This window comes from Mus pahari, chromosome 8, assembly GCF_900095145.1.
Source record: "Mus pahari chromosome 8, PAHARI_EIJ_v1.1, whole genome shotgun sequence".
Lineage (NCBI taxonomy): Eukaryota > Metazoa > Chordata > Mammalia > Rodentia > Muridae > Mus > Mus pahari.
Window position 1 is genome coordinate 47,628,329 of NC_034597.1, and position 22,916 is coordinate 47,651,244.

Genomic DNA, 22,916 nt, shown 5'->3' on the forward strand with positions numbered 1-22,916 from the left:
CCCCTTTGGGAAATTTGTTTCTTACCTGCCCTGGGATTCCAGCACACTACTTAACCCCAATCCATAATCATTTTCTCTATCAAAAGTCCCCACCCATCACGTCTCCCAGATTCGAATTTTGGATTTACCCCTACTGGCAATTTCCAGTCAGAAAGAGAAAGTGAAAGTCCTGAACGCTAGGCTGATCTGGGAAGCTGAGGCCACGCCTTCTCCCCAGCTGGACAGTCGCAGGACATCCCGCTAAGGGGCGTTGGTCCGGTGTTCCGGAGACGCAGCCACGGTCCCGCCCCGCCGCAACCCCACCTAGCCCAGCTGCGCCGGGAGCGGAAGCACCGAGGCTGGAACGCTGGCTGTGGGGCACCGAGGAGGGGACCATCCGACACCCGGAAGAATCAGACGGGATCTCGGAGCAGGTGCGTGGGTGTCCCCAGGAGGCTGTGTGACAGCCCGAGGGCCCCGGTAGTCCCCGGTGGCCTTGACCTTCGCTGAGGCGGTACTGAGGCAGGGGCCTAGGCGGGGAGCGCCGGGGAGGTCAACATTGACTGCGCCATCAGACCCACTGCTGTTCTGGGAAAATAACTGCAAAACAGAACGCAACATTTCTTTACTTTCTGAAAGTTGAACTTCCAAGGAAACTTATGGTAGAAGAAAATAGCTCACTGAGGTCTGGAGTTGAAATTTAGCCAAACCTGACTGACCGTAAGGCTTAGCTCCGAGTACTGTTAAGACAATAAATAAATAAATAAATAAATAAAAGATGGGGTGAGTTAATTTACAGTTTTTGCCAAGACTGGGAGTAGAAAAATTCTTAATCTGTCTAGGCCTTACCTATGGCAGCTAAAATTTACATTAATGAAAAAAGGAAAGGCCAGGAGATAAGCCCCAGGTAGGTTTGTCCTTAGGTTGGATTTTTGCCTCTGCCCTACTAAGGTACTTCCGGTGCTGTGGCTATTCTTGGCTGTTAAATTGACACACCTGGAAAAAGTGAACCTCAACTGAGAAATCGCCTCAGTCAAATTGACCTCTGAGGTGTGTCTGCAGAGCATTTTCTTGATTGCTAACTGAAGGAAGAGAGCTTAGCCCATATAGGTGCCACTTCTGGGCAGGTGGTCCTGGATTGTATGAGGAAACCAGGTGAACAGAAAAGGAAAGCAAGCCAGTAAGCTGCGTTCTTCCTTGACCACTAATTAATCTATTCACTTTACATCCCCATCACAGCCTTTAATACAGTCCGTTCCTTAAACTGTGCTATTGTTATGATGGTAAGTAAAAACATCTGTGTTTTCTATCGTCTTAAATCCCCTGTCGAAGGGGTCAAGACCCACAGATTGAGAACCACCCGCTTCCACGTTCCTGTCAGGAGTTCATGCCCTGACTTTCATGTTTGACTGTAAGCTGTGAGATGAGGTAAAACCTTTCCTCCTCAAGTTGCTTCTGGTAATTTAACAACAGGGTCAATGCTGGGACCTGTCTCAAGGCAGCCAATAGGAAGACAGCTCTTGATGGGCACCCCTAGGACATGCTGAAAGGAGGCAGCCTTCTCTCTCCACTGTGCATTTTCTTAAGCTTTTGTCAGAAATTGGATCTCTGTAGCTGTGTGGGCTTATTTCTAGATCTTCTCCTGTTGCATCCAGCTATATGTCTGTTTCTATGTCAGCACCAGAGTTTTTGTTACTGCCAACTCTGTGGTGTGAATCTGAGATGAGCATTGTTCTTTCTGCTAAGGATCGCTCTGGTTATTGCAAGTCTTCTGTGCGTCCATAAGAATTTTTTCCCTCTTCTATGAAGAATATCTTTGGGACTTTGATGGGGATTGCTTTGAATCTGTAAATCATTTTCAATAATACAGCATTTTTTAAATACTATGCTGTCAATACATTCACATGGGAGGCTTCCCTTGTAGTTTCTTCTGTGTTTTAAAGTCTTCATCAGAGAGGTATCTTACCTCCTTTGTTAGGGTTATTTCTAATTTGTTTTGTTTTGTTTTCCTTTTTTGTTTGTTTGTTTTTTGAGACAGGGTTTCTCTATGCAGCCCTGGCTGCCCTAAAACTTTCTCTATAGACCAGGCTGGCCTCAAACTCAGAGATCAGCTTGCCTCTGCCTCCTGAGTGCTGGGACCAAAGGCGTGCACCACCACCACCACCACTACCACCAGGCTCGAATTTGATATTTAAAAACTATTGGAAATGCCTTTTTTCCTTCAGGTCTTTTTGACAAGTTTGTAATTGGTTCAGTGAAAGGATGCCTATGTTTTCTTTGTTGGTTTTTCCTGCTACTTTTCTAAAAGTGTTTTTCAAGTCTAAGGATTTTCTGGTAGAAGCCAGTCATGGGGGCACACCCCAGTAATCCTAACACTCTGGAGGCTACAACAGGAGGATCGCCATGAGTTTGAGACCTGAGATTCACAATGAGATCTAGGCCAGCAGGTACAGATTGGATCTCAACATTAAACCAGGCCGGTGAGGTGTAGTGGTGCACACCTTCAAGCCTAGTACTTGGGTGAGAAAGAACTCTGAGATCAAGCCCAACCTGGTCTACACAGCAAGTTCTAGGTTAGCACATCGTATCTGGTGGGGTCTCTAGGACCCTTTGAGGACTGCATCCTATCATGCAGAAATAGGGATGCGTTGGCTGTTCCCTTTCCCGTGTCTAGTTCTCTCATTTTCTCTCTAACTAGTCCAGTAAGTCTTCTAGCACCATATTCAAAAGAGTGGAGAATGGCCACCCTTGTCTCCTTTCCAACTTTAGAGGAAATTCCCCATGTAATGTGATGTTGGCTACAGGCTTGTTGTATTTAGCTCTTACTACATTTCTTCCATCTCTAGTTCTGCAGGGGCTTTGTCATAAAGGATGTTGGATTTTGCCAAAGACTTTTAATGTGTCTAAAGATGTGGTCATGTGATTTTTGTCATTACATCTCTTCAGCCATTGTACTATATTCATAGGTGTGAATGTGTTGAGCCCATCTTACATCCCTGGGATGAAACTAACTTTATCACAGTGTTCATGAAATCAATTTACAATACTCTTAAGAAATGTCGTGGTTGCCAGAGAATTTGGGCTGTTGTGTCCTCTCTGGTTTGCTGTGCTGTGGCTTTGTAGGATGAGTGTGTTAGTGTCCCTTCCCTTTCTACTTTGTAGAGCATTCTGAGAAGTCTTGGTGTCTTCCTCTTAACGACATGGGAGAATACGGCTGTGAACCATCCCATACTGTGTGAGACTTGGTGGGCACATTCTATTACTATTTCAACTTAACTGCCTATTGCAAATGCTTACGTTGTTTATGTCTTCTTGATTTAATTCTGGTAGGTTAAGTAAACCTCAGAATGTGTTCATTTCTTCCAGATTTTCTAGGGATTGTTTTGTTTTGTTTTGCTGTAATGCAAGCTAAAGTATTGCCTAAGATACTCTGCATTTTATTTCAAGATATTGTAATATCCCCTTTCCATCTCCAATTTCTTAACTTGGTGCTTTGTATCCATATCTATTTACCTATATCTATCTATCAATCTATCTATCCATCTCCATTCTCTCTTTATGGCCTTATGTAGCCCAGGCTGGTCTCAGGTTTACTATATAACTGAGGATAACCCTGACCATCTGAACCCTCTACCTCCACCGTAGATGTGCACCACCATGACCAGTTTTAGCTGACACTGAATGGCAAGCCCACCACTCTGCAAACCAAGTGACACCTCAGCCCCTCTCTCTTTATTTTGGTCGTCTTGACTAGGCCTTTGTTGGTCTTGCTTATCTTTTCCAAGAAGCAGCTTTTTGATTGGCTAATCTCATGTCTTGCTCCTTTACCCCCATTTCATTCATTTCTGCTCCACTACTGTTTTTGCTTTCAGCTTTTTCTTGCTTTTCTAAGAAGTTGGGGGTAAATCATTAGGTGTTTAAACTTCAGATTGCACTGATTTATTTTTCTTTTTCTTTTATTTTGTTGTTGTTGTTGTTTGTTTGTTTGTTTGTTTTCGAGACAGGGTTTCTCTGTGTAGTCCTGGCTGTCCTGGAACTCACTCTGTAGACCAGGCTGGCCTTGAACTCAGAAATCCGCCTGCCTCTGCCTCCCAAGTGCTGGGATTAAAGGTGTGCGCCACCATGCCCAGCTCTTCTTTGTATTTTGTTAAACATACCTTTAAAAAGTTATTTATGTATTTGGGTACTTTGTCTACATGTATGTCTGCACACCATAACACAGTATCAGATAGTTGTGAGCTGCCATGTGGGTGTTAGGAATTAAACTCAGGACCTTTGAAAGAGCAGTGAATGCTCTTACCCACTGAACCATATCTCCAGCTCCTTGTTTTATTTTATTTTCGAGATAGTGACTCACTGAGTAGCCTTGTCTGACCTGGATCTCACTAGGTAGACCAGGCTGGCCTCAAACACACAGAACCACATGCCTCTGCCTCACAAGTGCTGGGATTAAAGACATTTGCCACCATACCCAGCCTTGCTCTGTTTTTTTTTTTTGTTTTTTTGTTTTTTTGTTTTTTGTTTTTTTTAATGTAAGCACTAATAGCTGTATTGTCCTCTTAGGCCTGCCTTTGCAGTCTGTATCTCTTTATTAGTGAGTCCAGCCATTTACATTTAAGGTTATCGTTGAGAGATATTTACTACTTCTGACACTTCGTTGGTTGTTTTTCTGGTTGGGTGGATAGCTGTTCCTCTTCTCTATTCCTGATGGTTGTAGCTTGGTTCATCAGTTCTTCCAGAAATGTAGGATTTCCTGTGCTCTTCTGGTTGAGATCTTTTCCCCTCCTCCGTGGATAGTATCACAGTATTGTGTAAACATCTTCTGCAGCGCTGGCTTGCTGGCCATGAACTGCCTTGCGTTGTGCTTTTCTTGAAGTGCCCTTATTTCACAATCAAATTTAAAACATACTTGCTGGATACAATAATCCTGGTTAGTTATGTACTTTCAGCAATTACTGTGCAATCTGTCCTTTCCAGGCTTTTACGGGATGATGAGGGCCCAAGGCGATAATGTCACTCCATGTCTCTTAGGAGAGTTGGTCCTCTCCCTGACATTCCATTCCATTCTTCCCTTGCCTTTTTGACATCTTAACTTTTAACTTAACTTTTCCACATCATGGAAAGTACCCTTGCATCCCTGTCTGTCTGTAATTCTAAATGCCTCTTGTATTTGGCTGTCTGTTTTCTTTCTCTAGATCTAGGGGATTTTCTGTTATAAGTGAACTTTCTAGACAATAAAACAGTAAAAACACTAAGACAGTCTAACAGTGGAGGAACGTGTGGAGAAAGAAAGAAGCTGAGTGTGGTAGTTCACACCTGTAATCCCAGCACTTGGGAAGCTATGCAATCTCATGAGTTCAAGGCCAGCCTAGGGTAGAGAATGAGAAACGAAAAGTAAAAAATAAAAAAAAAACAAGGAAAACAAAAAAGATTTGCTCATAATGACAAAACAACTATAAATAAAACTAGATGAATAAAAACATAACCATTTGGGAGTATTTTTAATATGATAAAAATGAAAATATCCCTTAAAGTATTGTGGGAAAGTGAGGCAGAGTGTACACACACACACAATGGAGAGAAGGATGAAAGATGAAGTGTGGAAGCAGCCTCTTTCTGGGTCTTTGAAACCTGGAGACGGAGGCTGGAGTGGTGGCTAAGCGATAGAGGGCTTACCTTCCTTGTCAAGGGCTGAGATTGGTCCCCAGCACCATTTCAGATGGCTCACAGCCACCTGTAACCCCAGCTGTAGGTGATCTGACACCCATTTCTGGCCTCCATGGTCACAGCATATACACTGGGCACATATGTACACCCAGGCACACACATGAAATAAATAAATCTTAAAAAAAAAAAAAGGAAAACTGGACACTGCCTGCTGTGTATCAGGGAAGGCAATTGGACTTTGGGATTCTCCCCATGTTTATATTGGTGTTGACTGGTAAGCCTGATTTGAGAGACCCCCAAGAAGACCGCCAAGGACCCAGGATCCGATGCAAGCACACGAGGGTTTATTTGTGACCTCGATCCTCCCTGACACAGCAGGGTAGGAGAGCTATGGTGAGACATAGGGTATCCGGGTTTATAAAGGAAAAAAACCACAAGCGGGGATGTCTGTGCCTTGGCATTCTGTGATTGGGAAAAGTGTATGGGGGAATGGGCCAAACTGCAAGGGGTGTTTCTAAATTTAAAAAGAGAATAACAGAGTCAGGAATTGATTTTCCGACTGATGAATCAGCTACAAGTTAGGGTGCAGTTGATTGAATTGGCAATGTATATCTTCTGGTTGTTCTTTGAACTACGACTTCCCTGTACCTGGGAGGGTCGGGGACTGGAGGACTGTGACGGTTCCTCTTTCATTGACCCTGTACTGCAGGAGTGTCCAGCACCCCACAGTGTCCAGCATCCCGCAGACTGATCTTCCCTTCAGTAGCTTCTCTTTGTGCACCAGGGGCTTCTGCTGCTCTTGCTTAGCTTTGCAGTCTGTGGGTGGGGCAAGGGAATCTCACCCTCTTGAAGTTCCCCAGTTTGTACTCACAGGCTAAATTGAAATGTCTCCCAAGTGGCATACGGTAGCCACTGAGGTCTGCTCAGGTGGAGGACCTGTTTTAGTACTTTCAAGACTATTAATCTAATTACCTTCTTGTTCTCAATGCTAGCTGTGAAGGGCGGAGAGGTGGCCCCAGAGGCTGAGTCACACACTGTCCTCAGGCTTGGGGATGTCCAACCCCAGGCAGGGCAAGAGCAAACACTTTTCCACTTGTCAACACCCGCCCCTACCGTTCTGCAGAACTTTCTCCCCAGGGCTTCAGACTGTGACATACAGCAGTTCCCTGATTACATCAGCCAGGTGATTGACAGACTCTTATGTTTTAGGTAGCTTGGAATGTTAGGTCTCCATCCAGGCCAGAGAAATTGCTTTCCTCAAGGAGCCCCATGGAGCCTTGATCAAAGCTATTATAGCACGTACACACACATGTGTATGACTTGGGGAAATGTCATAATGAAACCCATTAAAATGCATAATTAAGATTATAATATATAATTAAAATATACAAATAAAAAGCATTTTAGGAGACTGGAGAAATTACTTCACAGTTAGGAGTGTACCTCTTATAGAGGACACAATTTAATTTCATAGCTCCAATGACAGGAGCCTCACAAATGCCTGTAACTCCAGTTGTACTTGAATGTAACATCGCTGACCTCCAAGGGCAACTGCACTCGTATGCGCATACCTATCCTGTGAATACGTATACACATAAATAAAAATTTTAAAAATATTTCCTAAATGGAAAAATAACTCAAAAGCAAAGAGACTAGCCCTGCTAAGGGAGCTGAGAGTGTAGCTCAATGGCAGAATGTTTGAGCCCCCAGGCTCCAGCCTTGGCACTACACACAAAGGTATGGAAAGAGGTGCATTTAAAATATACTCATAATACTTATCCCGGAGCTACAGGTGTGGCCCGATACTAGAGCAGGTGCTTGCCTTGCCCCAAAGTGGATGCAACTGGATTAAACCAACCACTGAAAGATAATATGTTTTCTCTCATTTGCGGTTTCTAAACTTCATATAAATACATAAAATCACACATGTATGTGTATTATGTAATATATGTATGTGCAAGTATATAGAAGTAAAACTGTTTATCAGGACAAAAAGGGAATATGAGAGGGATTGCGTTTAATGTATAATATATACACATATATGAAGCTCAAACATCAAATAATTACAACAACAAGCCTATGACTCAAAACTGTTTTTTTTTTCTTTCAGGATGACTTTAGGAATCTTTGCAAATTGTATATTCTGCCTGAAAGTCAAGTACTTGCCTCGACAGCAGAAGAAAAAGCTGCAAACTGATATTAAGGAAAATGGCGGAAAGTTTTCCTTTTTATTAAACCCTCAGGTATTTCCAAATCTCTCTGTTACTCTCTGACTAATAGGATGTGTTCAGGAAGCGGTGCTCATGGCTAGAAAGGAAGCAGAGAAGACTGGGCAGGAGACAGCGTGAGAAGGCTGAAGACACTGGGACACACCTCCTTGGGGAGAAGAAGGCCAGAAGAAGCAGAGGATGCCAAAGCCCAGCCCAGCCCAGCCTTTTCTACTCTGGGCATTTTCTAACATCGTCTCTGTCTTGTGACTCTGATCTTTGGGGCTTAGCCATAATTGTAAATAGAATTTCAGAACAGCACCACCTCTCAAAAGAGAAAAATCACATTGTACTTGTTTACAAAAAGGCACACTGTCATTGGCCAGTAGTCAGCTGGGCTCACTGTATGTATGTATGTATGTATGTATGTATGTATGAAATGAGCTTAAGGATAAGCTTTTTAAGTGGAAAAACAAGGTCAGATAGAAATAGAGAGATACCTGTTGTCTATAAAGAAGAGCTCTAGAAAGATCTGTGAGGAGCAGATCCCAGTAGCACCTCTGGGGGAGGGCCCTGGGAGCAGCAGGCAGGGAGGATGAACAAATACCTATTACTGCTTTATAAACGCCTATAACGTGCATGCACTCTTTAGTCACACTATATAAAAATGGAGGCTGGGTGATGGCTCAGTGGGTAAAGTGAAGACCTGAGTTCGGACCCCCAGAACCCATGTAAATGAGGATACATGGTCTGCAATCCCTGAGCCCCCACAGTGAAACAGGAGGTAGAACAGAAGGACTCCTGTAACCTCTTGTAATACCTATGGCAAGTAACAAAGAAGAGACCCTATTGCAAACAAGGTAGATGGTGAAGACTGACATCAATGGTTGTCCTCCAACTTCCTCATACACAGTGCGGCTTCTGTGCCACACTCACACAGATAAACGATCGTGCCATGCCCATGCACACATATGTGCACCCCCAGCTTATCAAAACTAAACAGAACTACAAAGTAACAAAATAAATACCTTTTGTATCTCCCTCCCTTGACTAAAGAAATAGCAGACAAGTATGTAAAGGTGTCTACATGATACTGTTCGCAGCATGGAGAACTTGGAAGCAGCCTGTGACATAGACCACCCAGATGAGTAGTCAATTAGCTGTGGCTTAGGGCAGGGGATTAGCCCAGTGGTAGAGTGCTTCCTAGCAGGTCATAGCCTTGGGTCTGATCTAGAACTTGGAGGTGTGGATGGAACAGCCTGTTTGTTTTTAGGTTTTTCTAGTTTTTTCTGAAACTGTAAATTGTAATGTTTTTCCAAAATCTAGAAAAATCACTATGAACTACCTTAAAATGAGACCTTTCAGGGTGCAGATTCAAACGCTGTTCTTAAGCTTTGCTTTTGCTGCTGTGTGACAGACTTTCTGTTTATCCACAGTGCACACATGTCATCGTAGACAGTGCTGATGTCTTGAGTCGGTGTCATCTGAACTCCATCCAAAAGAACGATGTCCAGGTTGCTAACCCAGCATTCATCCAGGACTCTGTCAGACAGAGGAGACTCCTGGATGTGAAGAATTATGATCCTATGTCGCCAGCTCCAGCAGCACCTCCAGCCGAAAGGAATAGGTCTGGTGAGTGCGTCCCGCCAAGCACTTACTGTGCCATACATTCTATGGTAGACATTCTGACATGTCAGAGGTGTTACAGGGGAAAAAAAACGCCCTGAAAGACTGCAAATTTATTATGTTTCATTCTACCTCAGAAACAAGCAAAATACTGAAGGACGGCAGGCCAACTTAGCAACAGCTCGAGATGTTTCTACTCTGATCAGACTCAAAATGACCAGGAAACTCTGGTGGTTTCAGAATATTTGATATACAATTTTGAAAAATATTACATTTTAATTTATTTATTTTGCTTATGTATGTGGTTGCATGTCCCATGGTACACTTGTGGAGGTCAGAGACCAACCTTGGGTCTCATCTTGTAGAATGCTGTCCACCTCCTTTCTGAGGTGGACAGAGGCTTCACGCCTCTCAATGGCGTGAAGCTCACAGATTAGCCTAAGATGGCTGTCAAAGAAGTTCCACCTCCCCAGTGCTGGGATTACAAAATTGCCTAGCCAAATTCAACTTTGTACTTGGGTGCAGGGCATGAAACTCAGGTCCTCATGCCTCCAAAGTAAATGCTCTACTCTCTGAGCAGCCCCAGCCTCTGTTTGTATATTTTAAACTGTGTATAATTTAAACTGGGAATAGAATAATACTTGATTTTAAAAAATTATTACTGGGCTGGTAAGATGGTGCAGGAGATCCACTAGAGCCTAGGAGCCTATGACTAGCTTGGGCAACGTGCTGAAACTCTCAGCTATTAAAAATGACCTAGAAAATATCATCCTGAGTAAGGTAACCCAATCACAAATTGGGTTTGTGATTGGGTATGCACTCACTGATAAGTGGATATTAGCCCAAAAGCTTGGAATATCCAAGATACAATTCACAGACCACATGAAGCTCTCAAGAAGAAGGAAGACCAAAGTGTGGGTGCTTCCATCCTTCTTAGAAAGGGGAACCAAATCCTCCCGGGAGCAAATATGGAGACAAAGTGCAAAGAGCAAAGCAGAAACTAAAGGAAAGGCTATCAGAGACCGTCCCACCTGGGATTCATCCCAGATGCAGTCACCAGACTCTGACACTATTGTGGATGCTAAGAATTGCCTCCTGAAAGGAGCCTGATATGGCTGTCTCCTGAGAGGTTCTGCCAGAGCCTTACAAATACAGAGTCAGATGCTTGCAGCCAACCATTGCACTGAGTGTGGGGTCCCCAGTGGAGAGTTAGAGAAAGGACTGAAGGAGCTGAAGGGGTTTGCAACCCCATAGGAAGAACAAAAATATCAACCAACCAGACCCCCCAGAGCTCCCAGGGACTAAGATACCAACCAAGGAGTACACATGGCTCCAGCTACATATGTAGCAGAGGATGGCCTTGTCAGGCATCAATGGGAGGAGAGGTCCTTGGTCCTATGAAGGCTTGATAGATGCCCCAGTGTAGGGGAATCAAGGGCTGGGAGATGGGAGTGGGTGGGTGGGTGGAGGAACACCCTCATAGAAGCAGGGGGAGGGGGAATGGGATAGGGGGCTTCCTGAAGGGAGAGGAGCTGGGTAAGGGGATAACACTTGAAATGTAAATAAATATAAATAAAAAAATAAATAAGAAAGTGGTGGTCTCACAAAAAAATTAAAAAAAATAAAAAAACCACCAACAACAACAACAGCAACAAAAAACAAACACAAAACCAGAGCTGTGGCTGAGTGGTAGAATGTTTATCAAGAATGCATAAGGCCCCAAGTTTGATTCCCAGAGGAATTATATAGCAAATATCTATATTTAAGAATCGTAACAAGCCTGGCTGTATTGGTGCACACCTTTAATCCCAGTACTTGGGAGGCAGGCAGATTTCTGGGTTCCAGGTCAGCCTGGTGTACACAGTGAGTTCTAGGGCAGCCAGAGATATACATAGAAAACTTGTCTTGAAAAACCAAGAAACAAAAAACAAAATTAGCAGGTAGCTTACCAGTAATTAATTATAAGCCTTTGAATCATCAGCAAGTTCTCCTTTTAATTCTAGAAGTGCAATCAGAAGATCTACCTTTGGACAACACCCCAGAGAAGGAAAACACTGAAGTCACTGAGTAAGCAAAATACCTTGTTAGATTCAATTGTAGCATTAAAGCTGCAAATGATGCAAGGGTGGGTGGGATGTGTGCCTGTAAGCCAGCACTTGGGAGGTAGGGCTGAGCTACCACTAAAACCAAACCAAACAAGCAAAGGACAGGTGACAAGTTGGTCTTCTTTATATTGTAAAAGGATTTGACATAGCCCAGAAAGTACTGATGCCATTGCTAGGAGCCAGAGCCTCTACCAAGCGCAGTGACCAGAATAGGCGGCAGTGTCTCTGCGTCTGTCCTGCCCTCGCCTCCCTGGGCACCCAAGGTTTGGGGCATTAGTGCTTGGGAATCACAAAGAAGAGGGTGGAGATTTCCCTGATCATTCCTTACTGAGTGCTCAAGTTAAATTTTCACACTTCACCCACAAATTTGTAAAATCAGAAAATAAAATTAATAATTAAGCAGATGATGAATCCACTCGTTCTCACAGTTGTACCTAAGGGGGCACCAGAGACTTAGTATGTACAATAGGAATTAGGAAGGTTCTGTGTGGTCTAAAGTTCCATTTCAATCCTAAATGTTTAATTATACAAATTTCAGGGTCTCTGCAGAGAATGTTGAAATTCCTCCCTTTCTTCAAGACTTTGAAGTTGTGAAATATAACATCTTGGAAAAAGTAAGAATCTGGTTTCTACTTAGAGAAAAGAAACTGAATGATTTCTGAAAATATGTCCTTTTTGGTGATTTTCTTGTTTTTTTTTTTTTTTTTTTGAAAAAGTGTTCATATTCTGAATATTATATATCCTGTAGTACAGGTTGGTTTGCTATTCAGAAAACGTTTGTTTAAATGTTTGTCTGGTGTGGTGGCTCATGCCTGTTGTCCCAGCATTTAAGAGTTTGAGCCAGAGGGTCCTGTGTTCAGGGATAGCCTTAGCTACACAACGAAACCCCTTCTCAACTAACACCCAAAAGCTAAGCAAATTTTAACAGAAGGAAAACACATTTTTAGTGTTCTTAATGAAAGTATTTCATGCTCATAATATAGTATGGTTGTGTTTGTTTTGTTCTGTTCTGTTCTGTTTTGTTTTGTTGAGACAGGATCTCATGTATCTCAGGCTAGCTTTGAACTTACTACTAGTGGAAAATGACTTTGAACTCCTGGTCCTCCCGCCTCTGCCTCCCAGATGCTGGGATAGCAATGTGTACACCCAGTTTATGAAGCACTTGGGATCAGGGCTTCAGGCATGCTAAGCAAGCTACAATCCAGACACTCATGACACATATTTAACAATATAAAATTTTAACATGGTGTTAGAGATGAACCTGTACCCTGTCATTTACAGTTTCTCATATTTGGACACCAAATATTTATGCCATGTTGAATTGTTCCTTTTACATTAAAGGAAAACAGGAAATTTTACTGGACAGTCACACAAACTAAACTCAATATTTGCCTTTGAAGTGGTATCCCACTTATATTTCTAGATATTTAAATAAAAGATAAATTTTAAGGGGTATTTTCCTCTGTGATAAGAAAAATGTGAGAAGTGACATACTATAAACACAGAGAAAATAATACACCAAAATATTGATAATGATTATATCGCTGTGATAGAGTTTCAAGTGATTTTTACTCTCTTGATATCTCTGTGTTTTCTAAGATGCTTCTCCAGGTGAGCATGCACTGCTGCAGCTTATCGGCAGCCTTTCCTGATGTGAAGTGTGGCTAGTCTCCATAGCTCTGCTTCTGTACCCTGTATTGCAGGTGGGAGTGGACGGAGGCCCCGAGACTGTGGTGGTGGAGCTGCAGAGCTCCCGGGACCCAGGGAGCTGTCCCTTTGTGATAGCAGCACACTTCCTCCTGGCTGATCAAAAGGTAATGAAGAGTCCCCTCTTCTATCTTTCCCTCCTCCTTCCTCCTCCTCTTTCTCCTCCATCTTTTCTTCCTTCCATCTTTTCATCTTCTTCCTCTTCCTCCTCCATCTTTCTCCCTCCTCCATCTTTTCCTCTTCCTCTTCTGTCTTTTCCTCCTTCTCCATCTTTTCCTCTTTTTTTTTTTTTAATGAGTCAGAGGATCTCACTCTGTATTCCAGGCTGCCTTAAACATGGTCGTCCTCCTCCGTTGGCCTCCCTAGTGTTACATTACTAGCATGAGCCACACACCTGCCTCACATCAGGTTCTTCCCTGTGACCTTCTGTGACAGTTCTGACACTACTGTGTATGCGAAGTCACCTGGGGCTCATGGTCATAGCATGCTGGAGATCACAAGGATGACTTTGCAAAAGCCATAGCCTTTGTCCTATTTCAGTGTCAAGTATAGGCCCAGTTGTGATCTAAAACAATTCTGAAATAAAAATGAATCCAAAGTAATTGCTTAAACATGAAATGAAGTATGCAACAGGCAACACCCACCAGGGTGTCTTCTCACATAGATATGCACTGTGGCCAGAAACACAGCACGTGGGAGGACACTGAGCCCATTCTTCAGGGAGGGAGGTCCTCACACAAACCCACACAGACTCTGGAAGCTTCTCGTCTTGCCCCAGCCCAGATGTCATGCAGATGTACAGGAAACACACATCAAACCGAAATCTGGGAAACCCTGGCCATCAGGAGCTTGGATCCTTCATAACATGGCTTCCAGACAACCATGGAAATGGACCCAGTTTCATGCCACTGTCAAGAAAGGCCAAAGCTTCAGTTTCCAGCACACACGGCTGAAGTCCAATTGTCTGTGCAGCTTAGCAGAGATGTCACTACAATTATAGCTGTCTGTGCTGGGAGAGGTGGAAGGCCTGAATTCTGAAACTAGTCTCAGTCTTGCCTCTCAGCCTCTCACGGTGGGATTGCAAGTCTACACACTTGCGCCTGCCTTTATAGTTGACTTGTATCAGGTTTCCATGGAAACAGAGCTAGACCCTTAGTCCAGGAACAAATGTTCCCAGGTATGAGATATTTAACCTCGGACCCCAGAATATGTGACTGTTTCATTAATTGGATAAAAAGTAATTCAAAATCAAATTGAAAACCATGGTGGACTGTATTATATGTTTAAAAAAGAGTGGCAGTGCATAGTGCATACTGGTTACCTTGGTTACCTGCCATCCTCAGCAAGCTCGAGCCTGACCACTTCTGAGGAGCCTCGCTGGTCACCTGGCAGGAGTATGCGTCACCTTGCAGAAGTGAGAAGTGTTCTGCAGAAAGTTTCCTCCAGCTTACCCTGCTTCATGAAGCCATCAGGGTAGAAATCTCCAAAAAGTTCCGTCATTAGGACACACTCCATCACTTAGCAAAATACCCGAAATAATAAACTTGTAAAAACAAAAGACTGGGGCCAGGGAGATGGCTCAGAGGCTGCTGCTTGCTTCTCACCCAGAGGAACTGAGTTCTCAGCATCCATTTTTAACAATTGAAGAAAAAAAGAAAGAAAGAAAGAAAGAAAGAAAGAAAGAAAGAAAGAAAGAAAGAAAGAAAGAAAGAAAGAAAGAAAGAAAGAAAGAAAGAAAAGCTTTCTTCTCAGAGATAGAAGTCTTTCGTAACAGTTTTGAGGCCTCTGTTGTTCTCTTGGCCATAGGACAATTAAAATCCAAACTCCAGCATCTACCTTTTAAATGGAGTGACTTGGGCACACACTTCATTTCTGTAAGTTTCAGAGATACCTACCCTGCAGTGAACAGTCTAGGAGCGTGACCTCTTCCTTAACTGCACACCACAGAGTCAGGACTAGCCAACATCTAGGGGACACCAGGACTACCAAGTGGGCAAATCTTCCTCTGTTGTCTGGGGTCAATGTAAGCGGAATTGCTCACTGTCATGGGATGGATTTCCAAGAAGAGCTGGACATCTCCACTGTAGGAGGAGCCTGTGTCTTTCACGATCATTTGCCTGACCCCAGAGCTCTTCTAGCCTCTTCCTCAATGGAAGCTTGTTTGGTTGTAACTGATTCCTGTTCCCAGCAATGTTATCCTTTAAATGGTATTTTTCTCTCCTTCCCTAACCTTGATTGACCTACATTTCCAAAAAGGAATAGATACTAGTCTTCAAAGTTCATTAAACCAGTATACAAACAAAGACTCCACAGGCGCTGACCAAGTGCTGGGATGAACGGTTCACTTCCCCATAAGGAGCCTTTTCTCTCTGCTCTGCCCACTCTGGCTTTTTCCTCCCTTAAACTCCAGCTTTAAAGGCTGTCTTTGTAAAACACCAAATAATTTAAATGTTCCTTTTCTATCACTGTGATAAAAACACCATGACCAAGGCAATGTATAGAAGGAAGGGGTCTTATCCCGGTGTCTTATCCTTGTGGCAGCCAGCAAGCAGAGAGCTCCTGTCTCCAAAAACAGAGTAAGAAGGAACTGGGAATGAGTAAATAGGCATTTGAAACCAGAAACAAAGCCTGCCCCGTCCCCATGATGCACATGCCCCCCCCCCCAAGGCCACACCTCTAAGCCACCTCAAAAAATAAAAATAAAAAAGTAAACTACTAGGGACCACGCCCTTCTGTCAGGGCCTGTGGGAGGCATTTTCATTTACACCATCATAGTAACCCTTAAGAAAAGTCTGAACACCTTCATGACAGGATGTCGGTATTCCCTGAAGATGAGCATGTCAGTAAGTTAACTGTGTCTTTTCTGCGTGCTGCAATTCCCAGACCAGAAGAGAGAGCGCTGGAAAGCAAACTTCTGAAGGTGCAATTGAATATTATAAAAGTTATGTGGAAGATCTGAAGAGACAAGGATTTCTGCTCCAAGAACACTTTACGGCCGAAGCAACACACTTAGCGTCTGAGAAACTGCAGGCGGTAAGCTGGCTTTGCTACATTGTGTCGTGCTGGATAGATAGATAGATAGATAGATAGATAGATAGATAGATAGATAGATAGATAGATAGATAGATAGTGGTGAGAGGTGGGCTGTGTGATTGCTGTCTGGTTTGGTTTATTTTTTTAGACATTCTCTCACTCTAGTCCAGGATGCCATCAAACTCAGACAGACACCCTGCTTCAACCTAACTGCCAAGATTCTAGATGGGCACCATCATACCCGGAGGGCTGATTTTTTTTCTTTCCTTTTTTTAAACAAAAACAAAAACAAAAAACAAAAAACAAAAGCAGGGTCTTGCCATGTAACTCTGGCTGGCTTAGAACTCATTATGTAGACTAGGTTAGCCTTAAATTCTCAGAGATTCACCTGTCTCTGTTTCCTGGGTGCTGTGGAATTTGAATATATTTTTTTAGTTATTTTTTTTTGTGAAGCTGGGCAGTGGTGGTGCACGCCTTTAATCTCAGCACTTGGGAGGCAGAGGCAGGTGGATTTCTGAGTTGGAGGCCAGCCTGGTCTACAAAGTGAGTTCCAGGACAGCCAGGGTGACACAGAGAAACCCTGTCTTGAAAAACAAAACAAAACAAAAGTTATTTTTTTTGTGTGTGTATGGATACTTTGCTCCCATACCCAGCAATTTGAATATATTTTTTTAGTTATTTTATGCCTGTGGATGTTTTGCCTGTATGCCTGTCTGTGCATATTACAATGGTTGTGAGCAGATGTGTAGGTGCTGGGAATCAAACCTAGGTCTCCCCGAAGGGCAGTGATTGCTCTTAACCACTGAGCCATCTCTCTAGTCTTCTTTCAATATTTTTAATAGAATTTTTTTTGGTCAGTCATGGTGGCTTACATTTATAATCTGAGCAACTTTGAAGTCTGAGTTGAGAGGATCTGGGGTTCAGCTTTCTCCAAAGTTACGTAGAATCTTTGAAGCCAGCCTAGGGTTTCATGAAGCCCTGTCTCAAAGAAGGAAATACTGCCTTCATTAAAAATGATAATAAAAACAAAACCTGGCAAAGGAAAATGAAATCTAAGAAAAAGATAAATTTGAAGAAATGACACTGGCCAGTGAGATGTGGGACAAGCCACAGATACAATTATTTATCTCAGCCACAAACTCACAGCTTTGAACAATTTTCCTGGATAACTCAGGCTCCTTAACTCATACTGCATGTGCTTCCTTCCACTGATGGGCCCACATCTTACAGAGGGAAGGAAAAGACAAGAGAATGATGGAAATGATTGGAGAGGGGGCACTGACAGAGATAAGCAGCCCAGAGAGATGAGGACTAGGAAGCCCAGAGGAGAGATGAGGCCTGAGTATACCAGCTGCCTAGAGTCTATTGTGTGGCAGTCATGAGATACACAAGGCTAAAAACTCTATCAGATTTATTTGGTTATCATCTGGTGGCTTGAAGATATAAGTCCCATGGCACTAACATCTGGTTGAAGGTCCACAATGGGGCCAAGCTGCCAGCATTTGAATCTCAAGAGACACTCAAGACATTCCTAGCCATAGTGCCTGGCTATGGGGTGGGTGACTCTCTTGGGCTATTTTTTTTTTCTCATGCTTTGCTTCTGGGTCTAGTCTGTTGTGGGTGGGTGGGTGGGTGGGTGGTTGGTTGGTTGCTTGGTTGGTTGGCTTGTTTGCTTGCTTGCGAGGTTGGAAATGGAACCCCAGGTCTCAGGTACACTAGGCAAGTGCTCTACTACTGACCTACACCTGACCAACTCCTGTGTCAGTTTTACACAGAGTGCTCACGAGGACTTTCCTTGGTGGTGGTGATTCTCTGTCACTTCATGTTTCAGTTGCTTTTGGAGGAGGTCATTAGTTCAGGCACCCTGAGCCAGGAGGTGAGCGATTTGCTGGAGGTGATCTGGACAGAAGCTCTGGGCCACCTGGAGAACACGCTCCTCAAGCCAGTGAACAGCGTGAGCCTGAATGACGTAAGTCAAGTGTGTCGCTGAAGCACCTCAACAAACCTGCTCCCTGCTGGGCAGGTGGAAGCGCGGGTGCTAACAGTCATGTGCTGCCTGGTCTGCTCTGAAGGCCGCCCCTCACTGTTCTTTCCCTGTCCCTGTCATGTCAGTTCTTAGTGGTGGCCAATATAAGCCTCAACCTTGGTGCCAAGGAACAGGAGTTAGTGGCACTTAAATACCCAACTCCTGACCTACTTCACAGCATCTCCTTCAGCCCCTTGCCTTCTCGATGTCTTAGGGAAGGCAGGCCTGCTTCTAGAACACCAGGACATGACTGAGTAGCCATATGAAGATAATGCTGGAAGTGTCCCCCTATGGAGTGAAGCTGATTGTTCCAGAGAGAAACAGACTTTAAGAAGTGTGTTTGCCTCTGTGTCTGCAGGTGAGTAAGGCAGAGGGAATTCTCCTTCTGGCGAAGACAGCCCTGAAGAATGGAGACTCCCCGGAACAACTGCAGAAGACGATGGCCGAGTTCTACCGCTTGCTGCCTCACAGGCATCCAGCCTCAGAGGAAGTTAATCTGAGGCTGTTGGCTCAGAAAGAGGACCTTTGTCAGGTATGGCTCTGGAAGAAAGAATTCAGTTTAAAATGTGTAGCTGGCCGGGCGTGGTGGTGCACACCTTTAATCCCAGCACTCAGGAGGCAGAGGCAGGCGGATTTCTGAGTTCCAGGCCAACCTGGTCTACAAAGTGAGTTCCAGGACAGCCAGGGCTACACAGAGAAACCCTGTCTCGAAAAAACAAAAATAAACAAAACAAAACAAAACAAAAAAAACAAAAAAAGTAAAATGTGTGGCTGGGTCATCCCTTTAAAATACGGTGACTTGGGGCTGGAGAAATGGCCCAGTGGTTAAGGACACAGGTGCAGAGCACCTGAGTTCAGTTCCCGGCACCCACAAGGTGAGTCACAACTGTCTGTAACTCCAGTTCCACAGGACCCAGTGTCCTCCTCTGGTATCTGTGGGCACCAGGCATGCATGAGGTATAGATGCATACATGTGGGCAAATGCTCACACAGATAAAATAAGTCTTTAAAAAAAAAAAATAAAGCTGAGCATGGTGGCATAGCTTTAAACCTAGCACTTGGGAAGCAGAAACAGTTGTATCCCTGTGAATTTGAGGCCAGCCTAGTCTACATAGTGAGTTCAAAGATGGTCAGAGCTATGTACAAAGACCCTGTCTCAAAAAAACAAACAAAAATATAACAGTAACAACAATATAAAAAAGTATTGAATAAAGCCAGGCATGGTTATATGCACCTGCAATCCCAGCGCTCATGGGAGTCATAGGCAGAGGCAGAAGGACCAGGAGATCAAGGGCAGTCTTGGCTACATAGCAAGTCTTAAGTTAGCCAAGACTACATGAGGGCCTGTCTTAAAAAAAAAAAAAAAAAAAAAAGGCAGACTGTAGAGATGGCTTGGTGATTAAGAACACTTGTTGCTCTTGCCAAGGACTGGGTTCAGCTCCTAGCACCCACATGGTGGCTCACACCCATCCATAACTCTGGTTCCAGGGGATCCATGTCCTCTTCTGACCTCTACCAGCACCAGACATGTGCACTGTACATATACACACATGCAGGGAAAACATTCATACATGTAAAATTAAAAAAATGAGTAAGTCTTTTAAAAAATGTGAGGTGGCGCACACCTTTAATCCCAGCATTCTCAATGCAGAGGCAGATGGATCTCCTTGAGTTCAAGGCCAGCCTGGTCTACAGAGTGAGTTCTAGGACAGCCAGGGCTACATAGGGAAACCCTATCTCAAAAAAAGAAAACAATAAATAAACAAAAGGTGATGCCTGGGCTGGGGTCCAAGACTGAGTAAAAGGAGAATGAGCTGAGCATCAGAGTTTCATCTTCCTCTGCTTCCTGACAGCAGAGACGATGTGACCAGAGGATCACAGTCCTGCCACCACGCCTCCTCTGCCGTGGTGGACTACATCCCCCTTAAACCGGGAGCCAAAAGAAGCCTGCCTTCCTTAAGTTGTCTTTGTCAGGTATTTTAACACACTAATGAGAAATTTAAATGGCTACACTAATGTACATTTCCATTGTGCTACAGTGCGGCAATTCTTTACCTACCTACCTATCTATCCATCTATCCATCTACCTACCTACCTATCTATCTATCCATCTATCTACTATCTATCTATCTATCTATCTATCTATCTATCTATCTACCTACCTATCTATCTATCTATCTATCTATCTATTATCTATCTATCTATCCATCTATCTATTATCTATCTTTTTACCTATATTGGGAATTTGGCTATGCATCCCAGGCTAGCCTTGAACTCCTGGGCTTGAGTAATCCTGCCTCAGTCTCCCAAGTAGCCAGGAAAATCGTGTTGTACCAACCCTTCTGATGTTTAAATCTGTGTTTTTACTTTTGAGACATAGTCTTACACTGTAACTTGGGCTGGTCTGGCACTTACTATATAACCTAGGCTAACCTTGAATTTAGAGCAGTCTTGCTGCCTCTGCTCCCTAGGGCTAAGGTTATAGGTATGAGCCACCATGCACAGTATTGTGAGCAGCATTTGTCCAGGTTAGTATACTACCAACATAAGATATTAATCAAAAACTCTGTGAAAAAGAAAACTAGTTTTTATCTTTTTGGAAAATATTAATTTAATATACATACTAGCTTGGATATGTGCTATCTCTAACATCTCCGTATCATTCCACCCATAGCTGGTAAGAGACATGGTGAATGTTTGTGAAACTAATTTATCCAAACCCAACCCACCATCTCTTGCCAAATACCGTGCTTTGAGATGCAAAATCGAACATGTTGACCAGAATACTGAAGAATTTTCCAGGGTTAGAAAAGAAGTATTGCAGAATAATCGAAGGTAAGCATGAAGCAAGCCTCATGTAAAAATGCAATGCTCTTGAGATTCTGTTGGCAAGTCAATCAGGGCAGAGAATGTAATCTTCTACATTCTAACAAGACATCTGTGGACAATGACAAAGAGTTACTTTCTGTGTTTACGTGGTCTTGAGGAACTGAGGAGATGGTGCAGTGGGTCACTACTAATCTCAACAACCTGAGCTCCATCCTCAGGATCCCCAGGGTGGAGACAGAGAGCCAACACCCACAAGTTGTTCTCTAACCTTCACAGGAGTGCCACGACACCTATGAGAACATACACACAATTCTATATGCATGCACACACATACACGTAAAGATACACACCACACACACACACACACACACACACACATCCCACACATCACACACACGTACACCACACACACACACACACACACACACACACACACACCACACATCCCACACACCCTACCCCACCCCACACACACATCAAATTAACAAATGCAATTTTAAAAGTCATTCTTATCCGGGGGAGTAACCTATGCTAACAAGTATATCCCACTCTCCCACCCTGCTTTCTGGGTGACCTGATCTTTATTGCTATTGTTTATTTATTCATTTATTTATTTATTGTAAACTCCAGATGTTATTCTGGGTGACCTGATCTTTATTGCTTTTATTTATTTATTTATTTATTTATTGTAAACTCCAGATGTTATTCTGGGTCACCTGATCTTTATTGCTTTTATTTATTTATTTATTTATTTATTTATTTATTTATTTATTGTAAACTCCAGATGTTGTTCCCCTCCAGGGATTGCATGCATATATGATGTATGCATGTGAGTGTCAGTGCACATATACCACAGCATACACGTAGTGGTCAAAAGACAATTTTCTGGAGTCGACCCTTTTCTTCACTCTGGGCCCTGGTTTACCTAAGAAGCACTTTACCAGCTGGGCCATCTTGCTACCCTGAAACCTAATCTTGTTGGAGATTAGGCTTAAACTTCCAGAGGCTAAAAGTGTAGCTCACCAAAAGGTGGTCCAGCTTCTTTAGCATGTGTAGAGCCTTGTTCCATCCCAGCATCACAGGAGCACATACACAGTGCAAGAACATTACAAAAGAAAGCTAATTCTATTCAAGATTTAAACATACAGTAACATGGGTTTGTGCTCTTCTGACATGTCCATCTGTGGCATGAAAAATGCAGTGAAAAACTTGGGAAACACATTATGATGGTTCAGAGTTTTTATTATTAATGTATTTTACTTAAGTGATGTGGGTTTGTGCTATGGCATGTGTGTGGAAGCCATAAGACAACTTTGGGAGTCAGATCTCTCCTTCTACCATGTGGGTCTCAGAGATAGAACTCAGACTGCCACATTTGGTGCCTGCCAGCCCTGTGCTGGTCATTTTTGAATAAGACTTGACACACCCTGTCCCCTGTGAGTGTCTGTAGGGGACTGTCTTGATTGTTAACTGAGCTAAGAAGAGTGGGTAGCACCACTCCCTGGTTTGGGGTCCTGAATGGTGTAAGAGGAAAAATCTAGCTGAGAGAAAGACTAAACAAGCAGGGGTCTGTGCTTCCGTTCTCTCCCCTGGGTCTTGGTTGTGGGCGTGGTGTGACTCGCTGCTCTGAGTTCTGCCTGTTCTCATCAGTCATACTGCGGTCACAGTTGTAAACCATGGGGAGCAAGCCAGTGAACAGCATTTCTCTGTGGTCTCTGCTTCCATTCCTGCCTCCAG

The 22,916-nt window shown here is 43.5% G+C and overlaps 1 protein-coding gene across 2 annotated transcripts in view; it reads left to right on the plus strand.

Moving 5' to 3' along the window:
• The first annotated feature begins 331 nt into the window (after window positions 1–331).
• Window positions 332–22,916, plus strand: part of Parp4 (poly(ADP-ribose) polymerase family member 4) — a 72,117-nt gene continuing 49,532 nt past the window's right edge. For both annotated transcript variants that reach the window (XM_029541818.1, XM_029541819.1), the window contains exons 1-10: window positions 332–413; window positions 7,757–7,889; window positions 9,290–9,485; window positions 11,483–11,546; window positions 12,123–12,198; window positions 13,288–13,398; window positions 16,175–16,324; window positions 18,156–18,293; window positions 18,709–18,882; window positions 21,025–21,185. In XM_029541818.1, coding sequence (XP_029397678.1) covers window positions 7,758–7,889; window positions 9,290–9,485; window positions 11,483–11,546; window positions 12,123–12,198; window positions 13,288–13,398; window positions 16,175–16,324; window positions 18,156–18,293; window positions 18,709–18,882; window positions 21,025–21,185 — 1,202 coding nt within the window. In that variant the 5' untranslated portion in view covers window positions 332–413; window position 7,757. The remainder of the gene's footprint in view (window positions 414–7,756; window positions 7,890–9,289; window positions 9,486–11,482; window positions 11,547–12,122; window positions 12,199–13,287; window positions 13,399–16,174; window positions 16,325–18,155; window positions 18,294–18,708; window positions 18,883–21,024; window positions 21,186–22,916) is intronic.